At 38.7% G+C, this 27,431-nt stretch overlaps 2 protein-coding genes across 2 annotated transcripts in view; one reads left to right on the forward strand and one right to left on the reverse strand.

Moving 5' to 3' along the window:
* The first annotated feature begins 938 nt into the window (after nt 1-938).
* On the forward strand, nt 939-8,374 carry LOC104077478 (integrator complex subunit 6-like). The gene is made up of 5 exons (XM_009578734.1): nt 939-1,262; nt 1,929-2,163; nt 2,906-3,277; nt 3,744-3,837; nt 7,739-8,374. The coding sequence occupies exons 1-5, from the start codon at nt 1,113-1,115 to the stop codon at nt 7,830-7,832; spliced, it is 945 nt and encodes a 314-aa protein (XP_009577029.1). The 5' UTR covers nt 939-1,112; the 3' UTR covers nt 7,833-8,374.
* Nucleotides 8,375-12,147: 3,773 nt separating this feature from the next.
* The window catches only part of SERPINE3 (serpin peptidase inhibitor, clade E (nexin, plasminogen activator inhibitor type 1), member 3), an 18,642-nt gene continuing 3,358 nt past the window's right edge, over nt 12,148-27,431 (reverse strand). Inside the window, exons 2-7 of the mRNA XM_009578745.1 lie at nt 25,908-26,141; nt 24,415-24,612; nt 19,055-19,253; nt 17,863-17,963; nt 14,621-14,707; nt 12,148-12,275 (exon numbers count right to left, since the gene is read on the reverse strand). Of these exons, the coding sequence (XP_009577040.1) occupies nt 12,148-12,275; nt 14,621-14,707; nt 17,863-17,963; nt 19,055-19,253; nt 24,415-24,612; nt 25,908-26,141 (947 nt within the window). The remainder of the gene's footprint in view (nt 12,276-14,620; nt 14,708-17,862; nt 17,964-19,054; nt 19,254-24,414; nt 24,613-25,907; nt 26,142-27,431) is intronic.

The following is a 27,431-nucleotide window of genomic DNA, read 5'->3' on the forward strand; positions in this document are numbered from 1 at the left end:
TGAACCTCATACAGTTGGCCTCGGCCCAATTCACTGCTCTGTCCTTTAGTCCATATGAGGAGACTTGGGCTTTTACATAAGATTCTTTGTTCACTGTTTTTTTTCCCAACTTTCATGATACATCTGAGAAAAAATCACAGGGCAGTTCTGAACGTTACGATCTCTTTCCATAGAAGTGGATTGTGAGCAGTGGAAAAGTAAGCTTGCTCACTGGGTGCTGCCAGTGTGATTCTTTTGCCCTTTAGGCCAACAGCAAATAGTTCAGTAGTCTGCTAATTTATTCCTTTACCTTTCTACTGTGTCTTCTGGCACTGCTTTATGGCATCTTAACAAACAGAAGATGATGAAATAAGTGAAGAAAATGAGAAGGGCAATGCAAGTGAAAGTATATATTACATTTGTCCTGCCACTACTTAGGTCAGATTAACATCTGTGATCAAGTGATAATGTAATGTGAAATGCAGAGAAGTTGCTTTTTGGGGAGGGCGTTAAACCACATAAAAACTAATGTTAGTTTTTTTTCTGTTATTTCTGCTAGCTTATGTTTTGCTTGATCAAAGGCTTGGCAACTTTAACTAAATCCATAAGAAGTTTAGAATCAGGTCCTATGGATTTTAAGCATTTGTTGATTCCAGTGGTCAAAAAACACCATTGCTTTGGGAAAATGCTAGTCTCAACAACTAAATTTTGGGTGGCTAAAATTGGGTAGGGTTATGTCAAAGCTGTGTGCAGCAAGGCATTACTACTTTGCATTAATGTAGCTTTTGTTTGTAGTAATGTTTTAGTTATTTGTTTCCAGTGTCATTTTTTCACCCATCTACCCTGTTGAAAAGTTATGGGATGCATTGGCAAACTAACATCTATGCATGACAACTATTGCTTATTTCCATGTCATAATGATAAATACACAAGATACATACTGATTCATTTAAGCAAGTTTTCTGCACTCAAAACGTGATGTTATAAATACCAGTTAGGCAAGAATAATGGTGAGTTTTGCATGTCTATTTCGTTAATGCATTTGATAAGAGACTGAAAACTGGAGATGTGAAGTGGATATAGACTAAATTTTTATAAGTGAGCAGTATCATATATTAATAAACCCTTCTGTTATGATAGATCAAGTTCACAGTGTACCTATAGCACAAATGGGAAACTACCAGGAGTATCTAAAACAAATACCTTCTCCACTCCGAGAGCTTGATCCTGATCAACCGCGAAGGCTCCATACATTTGGCAATCCATTCAAATTGGACAAAAAGGTGACTGTTCTGTAACGCTTTTTAAAAAATGTGCTGTTGTGAGTGTGTGCGCTGCTGATTAGACCATTCAAAGATCAATGTATCGGAGAAACACTTTGAAGTATTTGGAAAAGTATCGCTTACAAGAAAGTCTCTCAGATGTTTTTCCATCAATAATATCCTATGGAGGCAGCCTTTATTGGAAACGAGTATTATGCCTCTGAATTGTATTATATAGGAAATACGTTTGTCACTGTAGTATAGCTAATACCTAATCATGTTTCCTTTACCAAACTTCCCCCATAAAAAGCTTCCTGTAACTTTGAGAGCATGGACTCTCCCTTTTGTCCAAATCGGTCTTGGACTTGACCAAATTACCAATATAACTTCCTTCACATGTTTGAGTCATTTTGCAATTCCTGAAAAGGAAGTTCGACAGCCCACTCAGTTGTCTTACTTGGCAGACTGTTGGATAAGGGCCTTAAGCACATTGTTTTTGTCTAGGAAGGATTTGATATGGTTTTCCCGTATTACTTTGGTTGATAGTTGAGAATTCAAGTGCATCATGGCATGGAGTACATAGTTGCCTTATACACAGTAAACATCATCATAACATCAAAGCATTCATTATATTTTGTATTTTGTGGTTTTGGCTTAAAGTTTAAGAATTCTCCCCACTAATTACAGGGAATGATGATAGATGAAGCAGATGAATTTGTATCAGGACCTCAAAATAAACATAAAAGACCTGGAGAACCAAATATGCAAGGGATTCCGAAAAGACGTCGTTGTATGTCCCCCCTGCTCAGAGGTCGACCGCAAACTCCTCCGGTTGTGAATAACCACATTGGAGGAAAAGGGCCACCAACACCAATCACACAAGCACAGCCTGACCTTGTTAAACCTATTCCTATTCACAAAAGTAAGTGAATCTTCGTCATCTTTAGAGAGTTTGTTTTTTAATTCATGCAAAGAACTTGTTTATGTAGAAATACCATTGGCTGATTTCCCAAATACAGCAATTTTATCCCTCATTTTTTGAAAATGAGGTATTTAAGTGTGCATCTGGGGTTAATTACAGAAAGAGTTAATATAGTCCTCCAGACAGAAGTCTCTTTCATATGAACTTCCCAGTATAAACAATGTATTTCCCATATTAAATGAGGCACTATGTAAACAGTCAGAAGGATGTTCTTCCTTTGCCTGGGAATTCAGATGCTCCAAAAGTATCACAACATGAAGTTAATTTGAATTTTGCTGTAGTGCAGTGAATTCACTTCCCTTAGTGTGGAGCTGAGGTGCTGTGTAAGTCTTGCTCACTGTTTAGCACTAAAGTAAACTTCGTCAGATCAATTTAAGAAAGACGAGCATGTCATAAAAGCACATTTTACAGGTGCTTTTTCTTTTGATGGTAGTCCATATAGCAATTTCCCTTTTCATATAAAGACTATACCTGTGATTTTTTTTAAGCCATTAATTACCAGGAGATACAGTAATGTGCTCAGTGTTACAACCACAAACACGTTTTCTGATGCCTAGCATGTACAGTAGACTATACAAGCTGGAACATAGCTTTACAAGAGTTTAATATTAAACTGACTCATTGACTTCTATCAGATGATAAAGAATGTGAAACTGGCAAGTGTAATCTTTTGTTTTTTCAGCATCAGAAACAAATAATGAGGTTACAATGGATGATGTGGTTGAGAATCATGTTACAGACCCACTTTCATCAGACGTTTTCCTGAATACTGTGGATTCAGAGTTTTCAATGTCCTCTTCTCCATTCAATTCATTGGATCGACCAGCAGCTCATACAGAGGATGGAGGCCATGAACATTTAGGGAATAACTTGAATGTTGATGGGTTTTTGGAGAATCATGAGGAATTGAGTAGTAAAGAACAAAGTACTGAAGAGAACTTGCCAATGTCTTCACCAAACAAAGGGAAAAAAACAGTGCATTGCAGAAGTTCCAGAGAGATTAATATAGAGCTAAGAGCACAAATTATGAAAGAGATCCGAAAACCAGGAAGGAGTAAGTATACCAGGTCTCACTTTCAGATGATTGGCATGAGAACTAGGCAAAGAATTCATATTAGATCACTATTTTAGAAAAATACTGAACCATGAGACTGAAGCAAAATAAATTTAAAGTTTAAAAGATTTGTTTTAAAACTTCTGCTAAAAACTTCCTGGATGAGTGTTTAAAACATTGCTATACCTATCAATGTTCATGGAAGTCATGGTTTTTATATTATCAGTATTAGAATTAGCTTGTTAGGTGTTCCAGTGATATCCTAAACTGCAGTATCCTGTGTTTTTTAATGTTAGTGTTCATTAAACAGTATGTCATTGCTACAAGCCTGGTTGATAGGAGATACATCCTAAAAGCTTACAAAAGCTGAATGAAATCTGTTGCGTTTCACTCACATCTATTACAACAGATATCTGTATAGGCATTTCTTAAGTAACTGTGATTTTGCTCTTCTCTTTACTTTAAGAATATGAAAGAATCTTCTTTTTACTGAAGCATGTACAAGGAAGCCTACAAACCCGACTGATATTTTTACAAAATGTTATTAAAGAAGCTTCAAGGTAGGTAACTGAATTGTATTAATCTTACAAAACTGCACCACGTACTGCCCTACATAACTGCTTGACAACCATGCAGTTCTGTGTTTGAAACATGCTACACAATGCTTTGCACTGCAAGTAAATAATTCCCTAGAAAAAAACAAACACATGAACTTCCTATTTTCACAAGCTTACCTTTTTGCCTCAGATTTTGTCTTAAAAATGTTAGCAGCTGTAACTGCCAAATCACCATAAATGTAGATGGACAATGGTATAGAAAGAGAAGGTAACTTTAGAAAATCATTCAAGTTCCTAAGTTCAAGCGTGAGTGTACTGCTAATTTGAAAAAAATGACAGAACTGCATATTACTGTGAATTAGGCTTTCAGAAACAGTTGAAATTCATTGTTCTGCATCAACTCAAAATCTTGTCCTAAAAATAGTTTTGACATCCAGGTATGCTCCATAAAGATATGTCTCTGCTCTTCAGATTTATTTCCTTCGGAGATATTGTAGTCCTGTCTGAGGCTGTGGAAATGGGAGGTAGTTTGTCACTGGAGTAGAGAGACTTGCTGAGGATTTAAACCCCGTGTTGTTAATCCAGGTAGAAACTGTTCCTTACAGCATCCTTAGACTGACCATACTTGCTTAGCCTTCTACATGTTTACTAACAGAAAAGAAAGCAGAAACATGTAATTATGATTGGAACCAAGAGTGTTTAAATTGAAGTGAACTAACAATTCCAGCATCTTGCTTGGATCATAAATACAACTGTAACTTTGAGGCTTATTTCAGAAGTTTCAAAGAATAGTTGATTTTTTTGCTCTAATCTGTTTTTGTAGTAGTCTGCTTTTTTTTCTGTGGCATTGTTGAATAAATTTTACGATTAAATAAAAATCAAAGTAATTTTTGGATAGAACCACACTGAGAGTTTAAGGTACACTGAACGTTGGACATTCATACAGCTCCTTTAGCCTTCTACTGCCAGCACAGTGGGACATGTAGATTTATATAGATAACACTCTTCCTATAGCAACAGTTAGATCAAGCAAAAGCATGATGAAGTGTCTTTATTGTTATATCACCTGTCAGAGCTGTTCCATAGCCTGTAGATTATACTTGCTTGCTCACTGTCTCAGCACACCAAAACAATACTGTTGCTCCTGGAGTCTGTGGCAGCCCTTAGCAGGGTTGGAGTATTTGTGCCTCTAAAATTAGGCTCTTTATATCATCTGCAGTTCTCTTTTCTGTTGCACAGCCTCACTATTCCAGTTATCTTGAGTTGACTCTCTTCCTACAAAATATGGCAGTGGTTGAGTGTTGCTATTGGATGCATCAGAATTAAATCCTGTCTCTCACCATAGCCAGCAGTTCTCTGTACCTACTGGTGCAAAAAGTTGGCAGTTCTGTTTTTCTCGACTGTTGTTAAACTTTAATTTTTATTGGTTTGAGTGTAGGAACAACTTAATGTCTCTCCTTCCTCTTCTCTCTTAGGTTAGATTTTAATAGTGTGGTCATTTTATCCACCTGGATAACACTGCCGACAATCCCTATGCAGTTCTCTGCTTCTTTCCTTATCCAGGCAAGCTATCACTTTTAACCAAGGTTCCCTGCTCCCTGCAGGAAACATCTCTAGGCTCTCCAGAGTTGTCAAGATAGTCTTGTTTTGTTAACTGATAGCTGACCTTTGCAATGCCACGGAATGCAATTCAAATTTGGGATGCCTGCTCTTTTTCCCTGCCCCACGGAGCTCTGACTCTGAACACAGACGTAAGAAAGCTCTTGAACATTTCAGCAAGAAAGTGTGTGTTTAAAAACAGTCCGCGTTCAATTCTGGAGATTAATCCACTAGAGAGTTGTGAGGGTAGGAGGAGTCTTTATTGAACACAAGAGACATGACTTCCCAATAGATGGCTATAACTTTGGATGCGCAAAATGAAGATTTATTTAGGAAAGGGCTAAAAGAAATTAGCCTATATAGTGGAGAGGTCTTCAGTATTTCTGGAGTTGGCATAGCAATCCATTTATGGTCCTAGCACTAAGAATAAGTTTTTTTTATTCTCTGCTGAATAGTCTAGAGCAAAAGCTGACAAAACATGGATCAAAATTCTCCAAATCAACCAACTTCTCAGTCTAAGAAATTCAATTCCTTTTTATTTATTCTCCAAACTAAGAGCTTTAAGCTACTAATACACATAGCAAAGCCCAAAGTGTGTACCTAGACGAAATGCTGAGCAATACCCACTTGTGATAAAAGTGCTGGCAAGAATTAATACAACCAATTTCAAAATGATAGAGAAGCCTTACGCTCACTAGCTAGAACTACTCAAGGAAGTTTTATTACTATGGGTACTAATTTTCATAGCAGAGTGAACACTTGAATTAGAGTCAATGCTTAATTCTGTTAATTACAATATTAGTTGTTATTGTGGTAAATTGTTTCTGTTGCCTTGAAAAAAAATTGCTTGCTGTAGGGTTCAGCATTTGGAAAAAAACTTTCAGTGAGGTGTACTGAGGGGCTGGACATAGTGCACTGTAAACCTGAATTCTCGTGCCAACAGTAATGTGAGAATAGTTAGCAATGTGTTTTCCGCACCTTCCACCAGGTTTTAAGTTTCTAGGAAATGTCTGCTGTTAACTTGTACAGCTGCTTCAGAGGGGTTTGAAGGTATTCTGGAAAGTAACACTTGCACAGGATATGAGCATGTTAAATTTTCAGTAGGATATATTATAGTAAAGTACTTTGCTATTAGCTTAAATAATTTGACTTTTACTAGAGGGAATGAGAAGGAATAATTATCTATTTCCTAGGTTAATACTTTTCAACAAGCAGGGAGCAGTTGTGAAAGCAATAAGGAAGAATGGAGGGGAAGCAGTACTTGAAGTGTGGGGTTACTGAGGAGGACTGTGATGAGAAGGATGGGTAAGGGCCCAGAGCATGGGTATTCAACAAGATAGTAAGTGGTTGGGAATGGGAGCTTGTTTCCCCATAGTCAAGCTGGGATTGTGGGGAAGTTTCTGGTCTGGGAATTAGGGCAGATGCCATGTTTCTGTGAGCAGAGAACATGGACTGGGAGGCCTGGCTGGGACTAGAGGCTTTTGCCGGGGTTTAATAAGGTTATAGGACTGAACTCGGTGTATAGTTCAGAATAGCACTGAGTTGAGAAAGTGGGTGATCTTTTCATTGCTGTTTATCTTTGAGTATGCGTACGGCTGCCAAAGCATCGGTCAGAAGTGGCTTCTCAGATGCAGAAATGTCGCAAGGGGGAGGGCTAGCTGGAAACAGCAAGGAGCTGTGTGTGCCGAGGCAGGTCTGTAAGCAAAGGTGACAAAATGGTCTGCTGTTCAAATTTGTGTAATCAATATGGAATAGAACTGCAGAGACTCCAGGTATGGATTACTGTATTTTCTTTAATTTCTTTCTCAAACTTTTAATTTGTATTTTCTTGTCAGGAAACCTGCTCTGCACTGTGTAATGCTATTCCTTCACCAGTACCAACTTCACTCAACTTTTGTGAATGCACCATGAAGGCATGCAAATAATCCCTAAAAGCTGTTGCCAGCTTTAGGATTATAGTTCCTTTGGCATACATTTTATTTCTGTACTTCAGAAATTTACTTCTGGAAACAGCAAACACTTAACGCTCTTTTTCATGGCTTTCTGAGGGCTGAGTGATGTTCAGCCATGTGCTAGAATAGACTGTAGTAAGAATAGTTTTGTATTCTCTCATTAAATGGAAAAGCAAGTTAGTAGTTAACCAGAACTTTAGGAGACAGCATATATACATATGAGGTATCTATAACTTCATCATGCACTGGACCTAAAATAATATTTGAAGTTTCCAGGGTTCAATAAAAGTTTTGTGAACAATGTTTCATATATTACTGTGTGCATCCATTATTATGCTTTCTTTTAAATATAGGTTTAAAAAACGAATGCTGATAGAACAGCTTGAGAGTTTTCTGGAAGAAATCCATCGCAGATCCAGTCAGGTCAATCACATCAACAGCAGCTAAGAAACACTGCACACAAGAGAAAGCCACAGCAGGGCACTGCTGTCCTTACTTGCATTCATTTTTGACATGCACTCTAATCTCAAGTTCCTATACCTGAAAGAATGAGAAGCTGCTCTATAAAATGATGAGAAAAGTATCCATCATCTTTTTTTTTCTTCACTTCTGTTATTTTTGTAATGTGAAAAATATCACAAAAACATTTTTATTTAACTAAATGGAGAACTTCTTGCTTGTCATGGACTTAAGTGTCACTTTCCCTCAGGTTCTATTTTTCTTAATCCGACCTTCAAAACTATCACCTCTTAAGGTTGAACTTTGCCAAAAAGTTGCTTTGTAATTTTCAAAAGAAAAAAGCACATACATTAAACAAGGTAATGTTTTGTATATACAGTTATTTTGGATATATTATTGTAAGTTGTATAAATGTATTTTGAAAAAATATTTAAGAAAAGCACTTTTGTTATTCCATCAATAAAAACTCTATTTTAATCTTTGTGTAGGATTGAGTACAGTTTTTATTGGAATGGTTCATTCTGCCTTCCCTTTCCAGAGCTTCCATGTTCTAGGATCAGTGTTCAAGAATGAAGAGCCATTTTGTATCACTGGATATTCTGTTGTTAATCAGATAACGAGTGAAAGGAAGCTAATGCTGAATTGCAGCTATAGTAGGCTGATACCCTGTAGCCTTGTGTACTTTGCGCTTCACTATTTGGTGACTAGTGTAACGAACTGATGTACTGTATGCACATCCACAGCAATGATAAAACCCAGTTTTATGAGGATACAATGTAGTAAAGCAGGGGTCAGTAGCCTTTGAGGAATGCTGCACAGAGTTTTTCTCTGTCAGAAGTTTTTACATGTTTACAAATGTGGGAACAGCCAGAAGGTGCTGCTTCTTGGACACAAAATATCATTGAATGCTTTATTGGCCGTGTCTTTCATCTGTGCTAGATGCTGCTAACTTCTGGAAAGCTTTGCATGATTCAGTGGGAGCAGCTCCTCTCTGATGCTTTTCCTAGGAGTCCGTGGTTCACAATCTTCACCCAAAATCTGTATGGGGCTGGGTTTCTGATGCTTGTGCCATGAGTTGCTGAATCTTGTGCTAAAACACACACTGTATCCCAGCTTTTGTCAGGATGCTGAAAAAAGCATTTTTCTAGATGCTTTTAACCTCATTCAGTGTTCTTCAGGAATGTCCATTCTATGCTATTGATTTAAAAAAAAGTAAAATAACAGGTATTAAAGGTAGTACTACTACCTTTTTTTGGCAATAATATTTGTTTGGTCACTGATTGAGAGGGTATTTCTGCTTCCTACCTGTTCTGTCAGTTTTGAAACAGCCTCTCAACTTGATTTCCTTTTCACAGCATTTTGCTGCTTGCTTGTTTACCTTACTATCTCAGCTGGATTATATCTAAGTCTGGGACCAGACTGAACTTCAATTTTGTTCTTAAGTTTTTGACTTCAGGACAAGGAAATAAAGTTGTGCTTGAATAATAACATATATCACAAAGTTTTCTTGTGAGATGCTTTCTTTCAGATGACCTACATACTCAGCAACAGTCAAGCTGACTTTAGCCATGATGAAGTTAAGCGGAAGCTGTTGGCCCACATTCTTAAACATTTAGGTGGCAGAATCTGTTCAGTTTTTCCTCAAGTGTTTATATGCTTACTATCTTTGCTGCAGTTGTGGCGCTAATGATTCCTAGACAGCTGTAAGTTTCCAATAGTGTCTATAAAGTAATAAGGTAGTGGAGGACTCGGTCACTCTTATTCTTGCAAAAGTGATATTGTTTAAAACAATGTTTTAATAAATACATATAATGTAGTCTTTAATTTCATTGAAGGAAAGCTCACCATAGGAGGAACAGAAGACAGTCTATTTGTCTAGTGTTTATTATGAAGGATTTCTAACTCTTCCTATAAAGAGTACTGAACCTGTAAATGAAAACAATATTAATGTTATTTCAGTTTGGTACCACATTTTCAAAGTGTAGTACAGTTTAAATACATAAACTAAGCACGGAACTAGCAGATTTGTGACCATTCGTTGTATGGAAAAATCGACTGCAATTGCATGCTTGCCTTAGAATAATTTGAACATTTCTGTATTAAAAACAGAGGCCTTTCCAAATAGCTGGTAACCCAAACCAGAAATTTGCCAAAACCTGAAACTTACCCAAACCATTGGCTAAAGAATCACTTTTGAACTGAGCAAAACAGAGCCTAAATTCATTCCTTTTTGTTGATATTGTAGTTACAGAAGAGATTATTACAGCCCCTTGAATGAAATCACTGAAAATTCATTGAATTTTTGGTTCAGTTGTTTGTATTGCTGTTACCTTGTGTGTCCTTCAAAGGGAATGTATTCAAACCTGAAATTCAGATTAAAAAAACCCAAACTTTTTCAATTATTTCAGGCAGAACTAAGCTATTTTAAGTCTTGGAAAATATATTTTTGCTGTTACTAGAAGACTAATGCAATGGAGACTTTTGGTCTACATAAAGATTCATTGTGAACTTTATGGGGATAGTAAGTTTTAAGTACCTCTAGTTAGGTTAATAAAATGTATTAAAAGCAGATCTTGTTTACCCTTTCCCCTTTTCATACCTGAACAACTTCAGTCACTAAGTCTGAACAAACAAAATAACTGTATGTTTTCACAGTTTTCACTTTTTGCGTTAAAAAGCTTAAATTACAGAAATGTACTTCTGATTTTGAGTTGATTGGAAGGTATGTATTTTGTTATGCTTCATATAAAAATCCTGTTTTACAATCTGCTTTCCTTCCTATTTATATGATTTATCATATACTGTAAACTGAGCAATTTTATTCACCAAAATCACTTTGTTCTTAATCCTGAAGAGTCTGTGGCTCAGGTTTCATAGATCAGCTTTTAGTGTCTTTTTTAATTCTGCATTTGCCACATAAAAATACTTTTATTTATTGAATGGTAATGATTGCTAAAGCATATTTAAAACAAAACCCCCACCAAGGTAGTGCTTTTCTCTTTAAAAAGATGTGTTTGCATTTTGGTCAAAACATAAGACACAGGTTTTCAAAGCAGAGTGTTACATACACAGGTATTCACTGACTAAGAGAACAGAGCGTGTTGCTTGGAAGCAGACAAGGAAAATTATTCTCCCCAGTCATCTTGCCAGGCCCCAGTGTTTTACTGAACCCTATAAATGGCTACATGTTCCCTGGAAATCTAAATGGATGTGACCCCAGTTATGAGAGAAACATGGTGATTTGCAGAATTTCTGGGAAAATACTTAAGGTGCAAATATACTGCATTGCTAAGAATGGTAAAAGTTGTTGGAGATGGCCTGATGCTTTGGAGGAGTGAACACCTGCTAAATGGTGCATAATGCAATTCTTTTTTATTATTGCCAGCGAGCTATATGGTGCTTTCCTTTGGCAGAGATTCTGGAGTAACTTATGTGATTGGACATCTGAAATGAGACATATAGTCTAATAGTGAAGCCAAAGAAGCACTGTGATGCTTCCGTCTTTCAGACATGCTCTGCAGTTTTATTTGGTTTGGGGGCTGGGAGAGTTCATTAGCAAGAAACAGAGTTATCAGTTGCAAAATAAACATTTTTTGGCAGTTCCTTGCAAAAGTGAAGATACAAGTTAGGCTTTTTGCAGAGCTAAGTTACGTGATTACATACAATGAATATCCATGGCTTTTGATAACCTGAATGTCTTGTGAGGATACTAAGTAGTGAAGGGTCCAGGTGTGGAAAACTATCTCCTCGAAGGTGTTGCTATTCAAGATACAGGGGAAGAGAAACTTGTTTCTGCATATGCTGAGCTGAAGCTGGGTAAAAGATTGTTGGTCTTCAGAATTTCTGAGATACCCCCGTAGACACTGCTGAAGTATGATTAATACAGGGAATTTCAGGCCCTGGAGTCCTGTGTGCCATCTGCGTAGGCATGAATAAGTTTAATTTATAGGGAAATATACATATATTTTAACTTCTTCAGATATTAATCCAGCTGATCCAACCCATTTGTAATTTGATTTGCCCTGTGGAGGTCGGTCCCTAATCCTGGGGCATTTAAGATCTTATAGATCTTTCTAGTGCCTATAATTATGGTAGAAATCTTTTTGAGCATATGCTGCATATACATAGAAGAGGCTAATCTGGCTTCCCTGACTTCTATGGCTATCATGCATTCTTTTTAAAGAAATTAAACTGTATTCTTTATGCTTTAAAAACCCTAAACCCACTGTTTCCATGGTTGTTGAAATTTCCTGGACTGAAGAATGGCACACTATTTACAAAGAACTTGTTATTGATTTTAGTGCTATTTGTGAAGGATTCTGCTACTGAAACGCAGAGCATGCGTACCTGTGTTAGCTTGTCTCAGGAAAAACGTAAAAGGTCTGTCTGCTTTGAAAATAGGCGTTCGAGATCTTTTTAGTAATACCATTGCTGTAATGCAACAAAGAAAACATTAGTAAAATGTGTCCATTTTCTTTTCATCTTCTGTACAGTGCCCTCAAGCTCTCGTGTTTAGTACCTTGAGTTTTGAGTTGCTCCTCTGCTTTAAGAATAAAACAACAATTTTATCCAACAGTGAAATCAGTCTGGGTGAATGAACAAGTCAAGTGTTGTGAGACTACATGCAGGTGATTTGTGTGTATTTTGTTGCTGAAGTGAGTCTGTCTGGCTTTGGATTTCAAAGGTAATGTAATTTTTGTTATCACAGCCCTAACTTTGCTGAAATGATACCATGCTACTGCCTAACCTGTTAGCCAATTCCTAGCTATGTTCTTCCGGTAAAAAAGATAACCAAGGCACAAATGTAGTCCCATTTCTAAATGGGAGACAAACAGCAGAGGAATATCTACGTCATCCTGGAATTTCTCTGTCAGAGTGCTCACAAAACCTAAGTATCCTTGATCTCAATTTATGACCGTCTTTCCCCTCTCTGGTTGTGGGTTAATTATTAGATTAAATAAAGAGTCCTTAAGAATTATGATGGCTCAGCTACTATTAAAATACAACTTGTTTAAATAAATTCTTCCTTGTAGCTATATAGTATTAAGAATACTTGTCAAAAAAACCAATACTAAAACCCCCAGATTTGGATTATTTTTTAATGAGCACTTAAAACAACGGAATTCAATTGAAAATTCAAGTAAGACTCAGTAAAACTAGTTAGAGTGGCACTATGCTCCTAAAAAAAGCCTACTTTAGCTTTCAAGCCACCATGTGACTAGATCCAGAGCTTTTAAAGTAAACAATAAACATAATTATACCTTTTAAAATCAGCTTCTTAGTTTGGTCTGACTGGAGTTAAGGGAAGTTTTGGCATTGGTTTCAATGGGATAAAGGTCTGATGTTTGACTGCTATTACCCTTAGTCTTTGGTATGTAATTGAAGCCACCTAAAAGCTTTTATTTTGTATGGTAATTACCACAAAAATTACTAAAAATATTAATGCCCCAGTAGAGATGAAGATAGTCATAAAATTTAAAACTGTACAGCTCTGCAGAAAGGTTAACTTAGTTATGCCAAATTTTCACTGTACACCCACTTCAGAGTTGTGGCCAGAGGAATACTACACCAAATGAGGTGTGCTCAGGTTCTTTTAGCATCACGACCGTGGGATGTCTGCAGTGCGCTTCACAGAGCAGCCCAACATCGTGGGCACTGCAGTGAGATGCACTGTGGTGCGCTCCCTACATGCCTCTTGGATTTCTTTCTGAAAGAAAGGAGGGTAAGCAGGAGAAATGGGACAGAGCCAGATCTCGCCCTGATCTGCAGTCAAGGACCACCAGCCTTTGCAATGTGTGCGTGGAGCACAGCCCAGGGAAGCAGCAAGGCGAGATGTGGTTAATGATCACCCTTCTGCTGTGCTGATGTTTGAACAGCTCGAGGACATGTTCAGCTTCTGAAGAGAAGCAAGTGGCAGTAAGGCCTACGTAATCCACACAGGAGTCTAGGACTGCTGCTGCCTTTCATGCTGACTTGTAGATCTCCAGAGCATCTGAGGCTTCCAAAAGGGAAACAAAAAATGCACAGGCCTTCTTTGATAAAGCTCATGTGACAAAAATAAAAAGAGAAATGGGGACAGCTCAGTAATTTCAGTTCCCCTGTTTTATGTAAATTGTGATGGAGGATTTCTATTGAGATGTCATTCAGCTTATGAAGGTCATTTATTGACTCGGTAGTCCATAGCTGAGATTTTGCGCTGAATCTCCCCACTCAGCCAGCCCCAGCTGCTCACTTGGAAATGATCTGTTAGCAGAAACTACTGCACATGAAGGTCACACCTCAAAGTACGTAAGAAACAAGCCTGTCTTCGTCTTCATGAAGACAGAAGTTTCCTGTCATGACCTTCAATGCTACTGAACAGATCATTTTCAAAAAACAAACCCCATAACGGTTCAGAAGCTATGGACAAAACATTACTAACCTTTTTTCATTCTTTGCTTTTATTATCTGAGCAAACAGATTTGACCAACAGAAAAAGAAGTGGTTTATTTTCTTAAACTGGGCTTTCCCTGGGCTAGTAAAGCTGGTTTTCACTTGAGTCTTTTTATGTTAGTCTAAGATCAAACACGGAAAGGGAAGAGTTTTAAGAGTTCTTATGAACAATTACAACCGTAAAATGGAAGTGTGTTAAATATAAAAGTTTAAATTTAGGTTAGGCATATATTTAAATGCTACTGTGCTTTTTTTTTTTTTTTTAAAAAAAAAAAAAGACTAGTAGTTGTTTCTGTAGTGATAATCTTCAGAAGTGAAAAGTAAAGTTTTTATATTTGATTTACCTGTAGCTCCTGATGCCTTCGTACCATCTTCTGTTACTTCAATCTCTGCTTTGTGAATAGCTTCTGAAATATAAAGACTACCTTGCTCTGCAAAAAAACCCAGAAATTAATATTAATAGTTATTTTTCTGAATTCCACTGTGAACACCATTTTTTTTTCTTAATTCAGAATGCTTTTACCTTTTTTCTGCAGAATCTAAGGATGACATAACTGTTAGGTATTTCACCCGGGCAACTAATTCAATGAACACAATACATGTCACCTTATTAGCTTTTCTTCTGTTGCAAATTCCTTCCATTGCTTCCTTCACCACATCATGTTCGGAAGGACAGCACAGTATAAACCTGCCTTTCAGTTGCTTTTCCTGTATCTGGCTTCCACGTTAGAAGATCCTCAGTTCTAATTTTGACTCAGCTCCTCATTTTTCATACATGTGCCTAATATGGATAAGCATAGACTGAACATCTAAGCTAGCTTCATATTAAGGACTTTTTAGCTCAGCACGTAGCTAGGATAGTATGACTACATGGCTTTTGGACCAGCATGACCTTATGTGCAGGCAACTTGGAGAATAAGCTAAAACACTCATGTGTGTCTTGAATTTATCTGCCTGAACCTGTCCTTTGTCAGAGCGCAGCTTGCTTGAGGGCCCAGGTGCCTCTGACTTCTATGTGAAATGTCGATCCCACTTTCAGACAGTGAAGCAGTGAAGTTCTTAGGAAAGAATCACTACTGTGAATGCAAAGTTGGAATATTTTTCTGCTATTGATGTCTCATAATTCAGGTCTGCTTTCTAATCTGGGGGAGGGGGAATGAAAAATTTTGACTATATGTGTATCAGTGTAAACCTGGAAGAGCTGTGAGGTGTCCTCACATTTCTGCTGATGGAGCCAGCTGCATTCTGGCCCATTTCCATTGATGTCCAGTGGTGGGAGTCGGGCTCAGGCTACAGAAGAGCATTTCTTTGACACAGTATAGGAACATCTTTAAAGTGAGATAATACACGAGGAAGGCGATACTAGGTTACTTTAGTTGAGAGAAGTCAGGGTGTCTCAGATATCTGTATTGCTGACAGAGGGAGGCAGGTCCCTTGCCAGTGTGAGTAGGAATGCACACATATGAGTGCCTCTGACTACAGAGGGACTTTTCAGGGAGCCTTGAGTCATGATTGTGAATACCCTCTTCTCCCTCATTTCTACCCATGTTTACCTGTTCTTTCATCTTTATGACTGTTTTCCCACAATATGGACAACAGTGGACTGAATGCTGAATGGGAATTGGTACTTTGAGAGGTCTCCCAGGTTGCGGTGGAAAGCAAGGTTACATGGTGAGAGCAGAAACTAATTCACACAGTGGGGACAGTGAATGAATACTGGATCGAGGAACTGTTGGAAGGGAAACTGAAAAAAAGAAGAAGCAATGGAACTGTGACATAAAATGGGGCTTGGAAAAAATTAATTTCAGAAGGATACCAAGGAGAGTGTTACATGTCTGCTTCTCCCCAGCTGACTGCGGAGGGCAGGAAGCGGGGAAGGTTGTGAAGTTTTTTCTTTCTTGTCTGAATATAAGGATCGAGTCTGATATATAGGTGAAAACAGGGAAGTAATAAAAGAGCATTTTGTCTGTTTCTATCTGAATTTTGTCAGTCAAAAATCTGCGATAGAAACAAGCAAGACAAAACTGGGGAGAGGCAGATTTTTTTAATTAGATAAATCTAACAAGTTTTGGAGGAAAAAAATACAAGCTTTCAGGCATAAAGAAGCTATTCCAGGTCTGAAATGAAGTAACACATTTGTTTGCTAAATGTGACCTGAGAGTAAATGTTCTGGAGATTACGGCTTCTACTTCATATGGAAGAAGAACTAAAAACTTACCTGTTCTTTTTCCAACTGTATCTATTTGTTAAGTAAAAGACAAAACCTTCCTTATAAAATCTGCCTCACATAACTCTTAGACCATCATAGCTATAACCCTACTATTACGATACATAACTGAGTAGCATAAGAGTAAAACTGTGAAGGGCTGCAACATATCCTTTGATACATAACCCCGCCACAGGCAGGATCAAATACTTCTACAAGTATTACCCTGTATGATGTGAAGCAGAAAGCCACCAAGTTGCATAGGAAAGCTGCTAAATGAGACTGTTTATGATGGAGTTCATTTCCTCAAAGTATATATCTTATTTAAAGAGATGTTAACTTTATAAAATGAATCCTTGTGCACTTTAGCACTATATTAACATTTGTTTGCAATAAACAAAGCAGCAGGTTTTAACAAATAAGTGGGCAGCAACAAATTATTTGTAACGTGCATCTCTTTGCAGTCTGAGATATGTACTGCAATAAAAAAATGCTATATTCAATTCTAAAAGGGATATAAAAAACCTGTAAGTAATATGCCTTCTGAGGTTCATCCCAGAAAAGCAATCTTTCTGTAAAAGCAGGTTTGTCTAAATTGGAGGAATTTCTTGGTTTTTTACCTCCATTTATTTACTCACATGCTCAAGAATTGCGTGAACTCTCTGCATCTCTAGGAGCAGCTACCACTCTGAGTCTTTGCTATGAGGAGAAATGACTAAGTTGAAGTAATTTGTGTGGCTGAAAGTAGTGAAAAAAAAAAAGAAATTGATAATCTGGATTATTTTAGTACTTAAATAGGGATAAAATTTTTCCAAAGAGCAGGATAATTTCAGACTTCAAAAACCAAGACAGTTTACAATCATAACACTAGTATTTTAGCAAAGGGAAAGTGTAATTTAGTCCACTGGTCACTAGATTAGCAAGACAACATAGCACGGGCATATACCAATGTTGTTTGCGCTGTCACGAGTTGGAATACCGACTTGTTGGACCAGCATCCCTAACTGCTAAATGGCTATTTAAAAACACAAATAAGAATGCAAGTTTTACTAAAGTATCCTCAATTTCTGAATAAATAACTGTTTTCCAGACCTATGCTGTCTTCACAGTTTTAATCTTAAAGAAAGAAGGGAGAAAAAAATAATTAAAAAAATAAAGCAAGACCAAAACCAACCCTTTCAGATTCCTCTTTCCTACAAAACAACAGCTCAAAATACAACTGCCAATAACAAAGTAGAACAGTTGAATGTGAATTGTATTTTAGAGTTTCACAGAGTAAGTACAGTCAATTGAGAAGGCCCAGGTCTACTGAATCACTCAAATGTAAGAGTCTACAACTATTGGGTCAGTGATCATTTTTTATTCAGTCCAGCCTCTTACCTGAAATACCTTTAAAATTAGCAGTGATGGGATCAAATGCATCTCTAATTCCCAAGGCAGAAAAAACTGTCTTTAGGTCAAAAAGGCTTTGAATACTGAACCTGAAATGAATATGATAGATTTTATTTAAATGTGGGATTCCTAGTTTCATAGAACTAAAAGGTGGAACAGATACAATTTATTTCAAGCCTTTGCATTTCATCCATCTATTTCTGTATGAGCCCAATGCCTTCCATCTGATTAAGTGTACTTTGCAGAAAAGCAACTCATCTTCACCTGAAGACAGAGGTGAACAGAATTAATTCTGTTAACAGAAGGAATCCCTCATCTCCATCTATTGCAATCAGACCGTCTCTCAGTCTTCTTGACACATGAACTCTGCATTTCCCCAAGTGTTCTCTTTTTAACGATCTTTTTGGCTGTAGCAAAGGGCCTTTTGAAACATTTGCAAAAGATTACCTTGGAGAAAAAGAATATTAATGTACAAACTGTTTTCCAGCGCTTTGTTAAGGTGGGGAACATACTGTAGGAGATGTGTAACAAAGCCCTTCCATGCTGCTCTGTACAATAGGTACAGCCACAAAAGGCCCTCCTGCACCTGATTCCTCCTGCTATGCAATTTCATTTGAATAGCTGATAGAAAATACCACCGGGATGTGTGCATTTGCTAGCAACAGCGAATGACTAATGTGGAAAACGGATGGCTGAAACTTGCTTTGTGCACAGAAAGACGGGTATGACTGGTGGGGGGCCCCAAGTTCTTTGTAGAATACTTTTGTAGTATACTAGCAAGTTGTAAAAATAAGCTATTGCGTTTTATTTAAAGGTTATATATTTACTCTTCCTTAAGCAAAGAGAAAAACGGAATGTGGGAACGGGCCAGGAACATTTCTCTTTTTTTAGATCTTCAAAGGATTTTTATACCCCAAACAAATTTTAAGTAAAAGTTATAGGATCAACTGAAATACTTGGTTTTTAAAACAGTACAGAGCATACCAGAAAGTTTTGGCATTCCCAGCTCGCCTCTTCATGGCTTAAGAAAGGGTTAGAGCTTTTCTGATCATGTGATGAATGACAAAACTGAAGGTATCTCATTTGATTTTGCCTCATATGTTGCTCGTTGTCAGCGCTATCACACAGAATTCTGACAACTGAAGTAGTGAAGCTGTCTTGGAGTATTAATATTGCTTACCTAGGTAGAAAAATGTCCATCTTCATTCTCTTTAAGCTGTTGGCCCAGAGAGTTATGGTTTTGGCAGAAAGGTGAGACTCAATCTGGGACAAAGATGTTCTTTTGTGGCTGGGAAGCACTAGAAACATGCTGAGTTTCTCCCCCAGGTAGGGTAACTCGACCACGCTGAAAGCCTCCAGAGCTGCAGTCTGGAATTGGCCTGTAGGTGAGCAAATATAGATCTTATTTCATCATTCAAGTGGGGAAAAAACCTCAAAACCCACAACCCAAGCCTGGGTCAGCAGACAGTTCAGAACAGCAGCGGTGGGATATAAGGGGCTGTCTCTAGCGCGTGGGCTCTTGCAGCCAGCTCAGGTTGCTCTTAACTCACAACAGTGGCTCGTCTGAACAGAGCTGATTGTGTGGTGTGTACATATATCTTGGCAGAAAAATGCCAATGACAGTAATAGTACCCGAAGCACTGTCTCAACAGAACATGGATATTTTATTACTTTCTCACATAGTAGCTGTCCTCCTTGCTCAGAGTTTAAAAAACATTACCGAGGCAATGACAGTAACTTTCCTACAATGCTTGTTCTTTGAATAAGCTTACGATTTTCTAATATCTTTCACTAAAAATTCACTACTGATAGAAATCACAAAACCAAAAAGAAGTGTCCTATTTAATTAACTGAAACCTACTTTGCCTCATGTTTCCATCTTTACTACCTTTAAAAATCAGTTTTAACCTTATTTTAAGAAACAGTTACACTAAACAATAAAGTAGTTAGGCTTATGCTTATTTAAGCAACAAATTTCTTATTTTTGAAAATCTAGGCCTAAACCGTACAAAAATCCGATGGAGGTTATAAAAACTAGTCTCAAAAGTAAAAGCTGGTGGGCTTCTGAACTTGTAGTTTGTTACGCAACAATTTGTAACAGCCGTTTAAAAGTACCGTTTTAATTCCGTATTTCAATGAACAATTAGGCATTTCTAACGGACTCTGTTATACAGTAGAATAGATTCAATTATCACAATTTCACTTTCTTATTTTTTCATCTGTTAATCCAATAAATAGCATTTCAGAAACACTCAGCAATAGTCAGCAGGCCAGGGGTTAAATACAAGTTGCAAGCAAATGACTTCTCATTGCCATTGCCGCAGGCCATCCGAAATACGCCCCCTTCACCCAGCTGTAGTAGTTGTATCTTCAAGGGTAGATACTCACACTCATTGAGTCAGGGGTTGTCAATAACAGAATACAGGTAGCTCATGTTCATAATACCCAAATATTTGCCAATAAATAAGTAGCTATAGGATGTCTCAAATGCTTAGTGTACAACATTTGCTAGTTTTGCCCATCTGGATTAGATAGGATTCATAAAGTGTTGATTATTCTGCTGGATTGAAAGTTAGGCTCTTGGATTAGCCCTCCTGCCATGCAGGGCGGAGAGGGAATTGCGCTGTTAAAACCACCTCCCAGCACATGGATCACTTTGCCGAGAAAAGACCTTCTGGTTTGTAATAACCTTCCCTGTGTAAGCAGGGAAGATTTATGTTTGTGGTGCACTGGTCATGAGTGGTTTAATTTGCGGGCATGCTGATATTCTGAAGTCAGCACGTTGTGCACAAAGGTTATACAGTCCTTATTTGTTAATTGGAAGGAAAATCAAAGACTTGAGTCAGAACATTTAGCATTCCTAACTTGAACTGATTTTGAACATCCCATAAAGATTATATATATGTTAAATCAGTATTCAAATATAGTTAACAAATTGGAAAAATGAATATAGGTAAAATAGCTGCAGTGTTTAAAAGGCATGTGTAAACAGTAATGTTGACATTTTCTTAGAGCAGCGTTAACTGTCTCCAGGCTGATTTGTTCTGTATGGCCATGTTAAAAGGATAAACAATGTTGTAAATGCTGAGATCGATAACAGGCCACAGTTAATCTTTCTCACTCTGTGTTTTGGATCCTGAAGGTAGGCAGCTGCTATGATTTAATAATGAAGGAAAGTTATCTCCTGCCTCTGTTCTTCTGTAGAGAACCTGTCCTTTGTATTCATGTCAAACGGATTTGTTAGAAATGTTTCTATCATTTCTAGTGACAAAGACTGAATTGGCCCTATCAAATCTGACAATCAGCAAATTTTAAATGATCCCTCTCATTTCAACTTCCCTCAAAAGTCTCTCCAGCTGCAGAAAGCTCACACTTTTCAGACTGAATGAAAAGGTAATCCCACTATTTTGGTTAACTTTCCTTTTCTGGGCAAATATTTAACGCTCCAGCTACCTACTTAAGGATGATAGGGTCGTGTTCTTGTGTTTAGGCAAATGGTCAGACAAGCACAATTATTTCACATCAAGTTTGCAAAGGTCAGTCAATGCAGCTCAGCTGCTGAATTTCTGGTCACTGGTCTTTACCCGAGATCTCCACCTGAATAAGCACCGGCAGCCCTCTGCCTTCCGTCATTTTAGGCCTCTAATTTCTTTATCTGACTCTACTAAAAGAGAAAGCTCAGAGAAAAGGTCTGTTCCTGAGCTAATAGATGTGTGTTAGTCCCAAGAAACCTGTTTGTTTACCCGAATAGTTCGCAAAGCAACGAAGGGTGAGGCTATTCCAGATATCACGAGTAGTAAAGCCCCTGCAGTGAGCTGGTGATACAAAATCACCTAGGGCTGAAAAATCACGAGTTCATGTAACAGTTTATGTTGCTCAACAACGAGGATGATAAGGTGTAGGGTTTTGGAAAGGGAAATTCTGCACTCCTCAGTAAAGTAAATTATCTTATAAAAGATTCAAATGTAAAGAGGATGGGAGTGCTCCAAGTCAGAGGAGCGAACGCATGAACGCACTCAGGAGCTGGCAGTCCCAGCAGGAGGAAGAAGCGTGGTGGACACACCATGGATGTCCTGGAAGAAGAAACACCACAAAGAAAGATGTAACAGTAAGGACAAACTTGCAAAGAGCGGAAAAAGTGATTCCTTAGCCAGGTGAGTTATGGTTCAGAGATAAAAAGGCATAGAAATAACGAGCTGCCAACTGCCTGCTTGATGTGACTGTTGTACAGAAAAGGAAAATGTTTTAGCCATATAAACAAGAGGAAAAGGAAGAAAGAATAGTGCTGCTGAACACTGTGAATTATTTTTTTTTTTTAGATTCATCCCAATTATTTGCTGGAACTGATAGGAAAGAAATAATCTAATGATATAGCAAAGGATAATGGTGAGGTTCCTAATGGAAATGAGGAAGGAACAGGAGATATTACAACACCAGAGACGGAAACAAAGTTTACACTACTTGAGGGAGACAAATAATAATCTGGGGCCTGGATGATCACCACCCCAGAATACGAAAAGAACTTGGATGTTGAATTGCAAATGGGTCAGCAAAGATTTTTTAATAGACTGTAGATTCAGTTGTTTCCCACGACTGGGAAACAGGAGTACATTTATAAAAAGAAAAGTAATCTGGGAAACGTTAGGTCTTTGTTTGAGAAGTTACAGAATATACTCTGGAGAAAAGAATAGTCAAGTCACAGAGGGAAATATAAAGTGAGATATATTGCAGTATCAGGTAGACCCTAGCAAACAAATCTATGAGCTTTTTTGACTTGATAATTAATTTGATAAAAAGGCATAGATCCAGCCATGTAGTTTTAAGTAAAACGTTAAACGTAGTTTCACTGTGGCACTATTTACAGGTAGAAGTGAAGGCAATTAGAGCAAGAAATGAAAGGTAGCAAGCAGCCACTTGAAGGGGAAACTAGAATGAACTAAGTTAAAAGGGGTTCCCCGGTTGAAAAAAGGTTACCAGTGGCTTTCCAAAGTATTGCCAACACTCAAGACTTTCATCAAAGACAAATAGTGAGGTTACCATAATGACTGGAGCGGTGGAAATCAAATGATGGTTCAAAAACACACACAAAAGGTATGTACCTGTGAAGATTTCCCTCCCCTTGATTTACCTAGGACTCATCAGCTGGAAAAAAATGGAGAAAGAAAAAAGGCCCAGGTGGGGTCAACCTTGAGTAACCACCCTGAGCCAATTCTGCGGTGCACTACGCAAGGTATTTTAGCAAGTCATAGAAATACTAAGAGCATTTTATGGAGCATCTGTATGGCCTCATGAAAAATATTATGTATGTTCCTGGTCATTTATTTTCAAGAAAGATTAATTTAAATTGGAAAAGTGCAGAAAAGGAATAGTAGAGAATTGGAGTATCTGTTTTTGGAATAGTTTAGAAAAGCCTGGCATCTTCAGCTTAGCTAACAGGAAATTGAGAGGCAGCTTGGTGACTTGCAAATACATTTGGGAGTAAATAGCAAAGCTGAAGAGAAACTATTTAACTTGAATGATAAAGCTGGCACGATGCTGAGAGATACAAATTGGTCTTGAAAAAATTTAGACTTGGAATTAGGAAGGTTTTTACCCAAGTGCAGTTCTGAAATTTAGGGAAAGGAGCTTTTTATATTTTGAAAGAGATTGTGGAGCTAAACAGCAGAATTCCTGGTGGTAGAAAATTAAGCCTACAGCATGAATCCTTCTGTCAGCAACCCACATACTCCAAGCCTTTGAAAGGATTGTATTCATATATCATACAAATCAAAGTTTGACGTATATTTATACTGTTTTAAGCCCATGCTGAGAAGATCATCCACTGATTGGGTGTAAGTGCCATAAAATTTTCTCTCCCCTTTGTTGCAGAATTTGGCCCCTGAAGATTTGCAGTTTTACCCTAAAGCCTTGGAGAAAGGCTGTGACCAGAGACAGGAAGGGTGGGTGTGCAGTGCTGATGCTCCCCGTGATACTATCCTCTCTCTGGTACTCACACACTCGAGAGACAAACAGCGATCAGGCTGAGTGGCCAGGAAATTTCTTACCCACCCCAGAAATCAAATTGGTAGGGGCTTGTTATTGTTTTAGTCTTAACTGCCCCTCCGTCACGGGGTCACATGTGCTTCCTACAGTCCTCCCTTCCTAGGCAGCTTTATTTAACAAGCTCCATGCTATTGCAAAGGACTTTGTACACTGCGGTACCCTCAGTCTCTCCTGTTCCCTTCTCCTGGCACGTTATCTTGGTGCCTTTCGGTTATTTGCTACAGCTGACAAGTTTGTTATGGAGTGCTGGGAGGTGTTGGTCTGTGAGGAATGGGGCATGGACAGTAGGTATTTTAGGAACCACTCTGAACCCAGGATCTGTTTCGTGATTGCCTGGTATTATGAGGAGTCAATTCGGTCTCTTCATTTGATGGGATTTCTTCTGAGACTTCTCCAAGCTGGGAAAATAACATATCTTAGTGCAGTAGCTGCGGAAATTAAATAAATAAGACTGTTCCATGTTGTACAATAGAGCAAATCTGGATCAAGGACAGTTACCATAGTTAACTTCAGCTGTGTGATGCATTGTGGGCACTTTCAGGGTTGAGCCGTCTGCTGTGGTAAAAGGCAACATCTGGGTATCCATAAAGGAAAATTTCTTTTGCCACGTGCTTTTGAAGTACATGGTGCTCACCAGGGAGCCTTGGCTGCGCGGCGACCCAGCGCTCTCCAACGGCATGCCACGTATGTCCCCACCTGCAAGGAAAAGAGGCGGGGAGGGGGACACACGCCATCCTACTCTCCCAGGCCTAAAGGCCAGATCTGTGTCAGTAAATAAAGCAAGTTGTGACGGCTCTCCTGCCCTAAGGGCAAGAGGCACAACTCACAAGGCACTGTTAAACCCTCTAGCTTCTCCTCCCCACCTGTACATGAACCTCGTTGGGGTTGCCTGTTGGTCCATGTTCTGCCCAGAACTAAGCTTGAGTTGATCAATGTTGAGGGCCAAAGTTGTGCCAGGACTATGCTACTCGCTGAACAGCATGGATGACAGCAGCCCGGTGCTCAGCACCATGCCCTGGCCCTAACTGGTTTTCTAGCTTGAATGTGCCCACACGTATCTTGGAGTGGTTTGTCGTTAGCACCAGAAGTCCCTCATGAAATGGTTCATGATTACAGACCACTTTATAAAGTAACTAAGTCAACTGAAGCTCATATCCTAATTCTCCCCCTCTCCTATTTACTTGGCAGTTCAACTGATCCTGCCTTGGGTATCTCAAAGACTTTTGAAAGTTTGATCCACTTTCAATTTATCGATATGCATGTGAGCACCACAGTATGAACTCCCATTTTAGTACCTGCTTCTAGAGCAATACTTTTCTATCATGAAGCTGGATCACTTATTACAGTTCATTTGAGAATTTTTTTTTCAATAGTAGCTTTAATGTACCTGTTTAACATCACCTCACATGTTGATGGCCAAATTAACACTCATGTAACTTAAGTTGATGGGGGAAAACAGGGATTGATTTGCTCTGCTGCTTCTAAGGACTTGCTTTTTCAATTATTTTTTTCATTAGCACAGAATTTAATTTCATTACTTTTCTTGTTTGTGTGGAAAGTAAATTATTTTTATTTCCCATTTTGACTTTTTAAACTCAGAGTCTGACTGCTAAGCTCACGGCCCTGCGTGTTCCCCACAGCAGCATGAAAGCTTTCAACACAGCAGACTCAGTCCCTGGGGAATTTGGCTGCTCCTCATTAAAACTGAAAACACCGCAAAGGATTGCCATTTTAAAAATTAGAGGAACAAGGCCAAGTGGTTACTAGCTTGATATTGCAAACTTATACTCAAAGATTCAGACCTATTCCAGCTCTTTCCTCACACTAGAAATGAGCATCAGCACAAGAACTATATTTCTTAGCTCTCAGCCTTGGTTTGGACAACACGGAGTGTGGCAAAAAACTTTATACTTGGTTAAATGCAACTTCTCTCATTACTCTTATCTGACATTTTATTCATGTGCAATCATTCTCATGGGTTGTTACGTTACCTCCAAGGTTACCGGCTATCCATTCCTGTATTTGGGCTGTGGTTCGGTTGGGGTCAGTGAAGTTGGTTTGCTGCAGGCTGCTGTTTGCCCAGCGCGCAGCACGTGCAGTGAAGTGGGGAGAGAGCTGCAGGCCAGCGTCCACGAAAAAGGAACATGCCAGCTGAACCACCGTGCCTTGGCTGGAGTTGGTCGCTCCTTCATACACCGCGTGCAAGAAATCCTGCACACTTCGATCTGCCAGGCAAGAGAGAGGGAAAAACTGCAATTATCATGTTGAGGCTAAGGATAGCAGAGATTGCACCAGGGCTCTGCAGCTCTCAACTCCAGTGTTGACACTGGTGTCCTCTGAAAATTAAAGCACTATGACAACTGAGGCACCTTTGACTTTACGGGGTATTACTGTCAAGCACTGCTGTCAAGGACGGTGATGCACTGGGCACAGGAAAGCACTCTTCATGTTGCTGTAGAAATCACTCTAGTGCAGATATGTCAAGCTGCTGATTTCACATCAGGCTCACACCTCTATGCGAACACAGCTCTTACAGTTCATAAGGTACATTATTTTTTCCTGGGCAGTCTCCAAGTTCCCGTTAGTGAGATCTAGCACCTCTGGCCGTGACTGGCTGAGCTGCCAATGCCGCAGCACCTCTGTCTCCTTCCCTTGCCATTATCGATGCCACCCATCCCAGGAAAGGCATCTCTCTGACTGCCCCAGGTCTATCTCTGCTACCCTTGGCCCTTATGTGTTGTTTTGTTTCTTGAAGGATGGTGCCCCAAACTGGACCCGTATTGCAGATGACCCCTGGCAATGCTAAATAGAGCTGATAGGTTGCTTCACATGTGTTACAAGAGACTCTTCTTTTTATACAACCCACAACAGTGTCTGCTTTTTTTTGAAGTACAGTTATATTTCCCATTCAATATTATTTTTTTTTAATTCCTAAGAACCCTCAGATCCTTTCCTAAAAACACTATTCTTTGGCTCATTTTTCCCCAATTTGAACGACTGATTATTCCTTCTAAATGTAGAATTTTGCACTTGTCCTTATTGAATTGTGTCCTATTCACTTCACACATTTCTCTGATTTTCCAGAATCCTTTAGAACTCTATTCTGGTCTTCCAAAATGCTTGTAGCAATTATGAACTCAGTGTCATTCAAAAATTCAGTAATGTATTCTCTAGTTTGTTGTCTACTAACAAACTCGGTCTCCTGTTCCTGGGGAGCTCATGGTAGTTCAACAGTGGTGGCTTCTGTGATGGATAGAGGGTTGAGATGTAGGTCCAACAGGAACATGAGTCCTGAAATCCTAGAGGGTTTTGTGTTTTTAAAATCACAAAGTTTCTGGTAGGCTCCCCTGGAGGGTGATTTAACAGCCCTTTCTGGCTGTCTTTATTTTGCTTGCCGTAATGGTTTGTGATGGGATGGTTCATGCCCAGGTGACCTCCTGAGGCCTGGGACTTGCACCCAGTCTGAACGATGTTTATGGGGTCTGTGTCAAATCTCCTCAAACTTCCCGTGTTCG

This window comes from Fulmarus glacialis, unplaced genomic scaffold (genome assembly GCF_000690835.1).
Source record: "Fulmarus glacialis isolate BGI_N327 unplaced genomic scaffold, ASM69083v1 scaffold12830, whole genome shotgun sequence".
In the NCBI taxonomy this organism is placed as follows: domain Eukaryota; kingdom Metazoa; phylum Chordata; class Aves; order Procellariiformes; family Procellariidae; genus Fulmarus; species Fulmarus glacialis.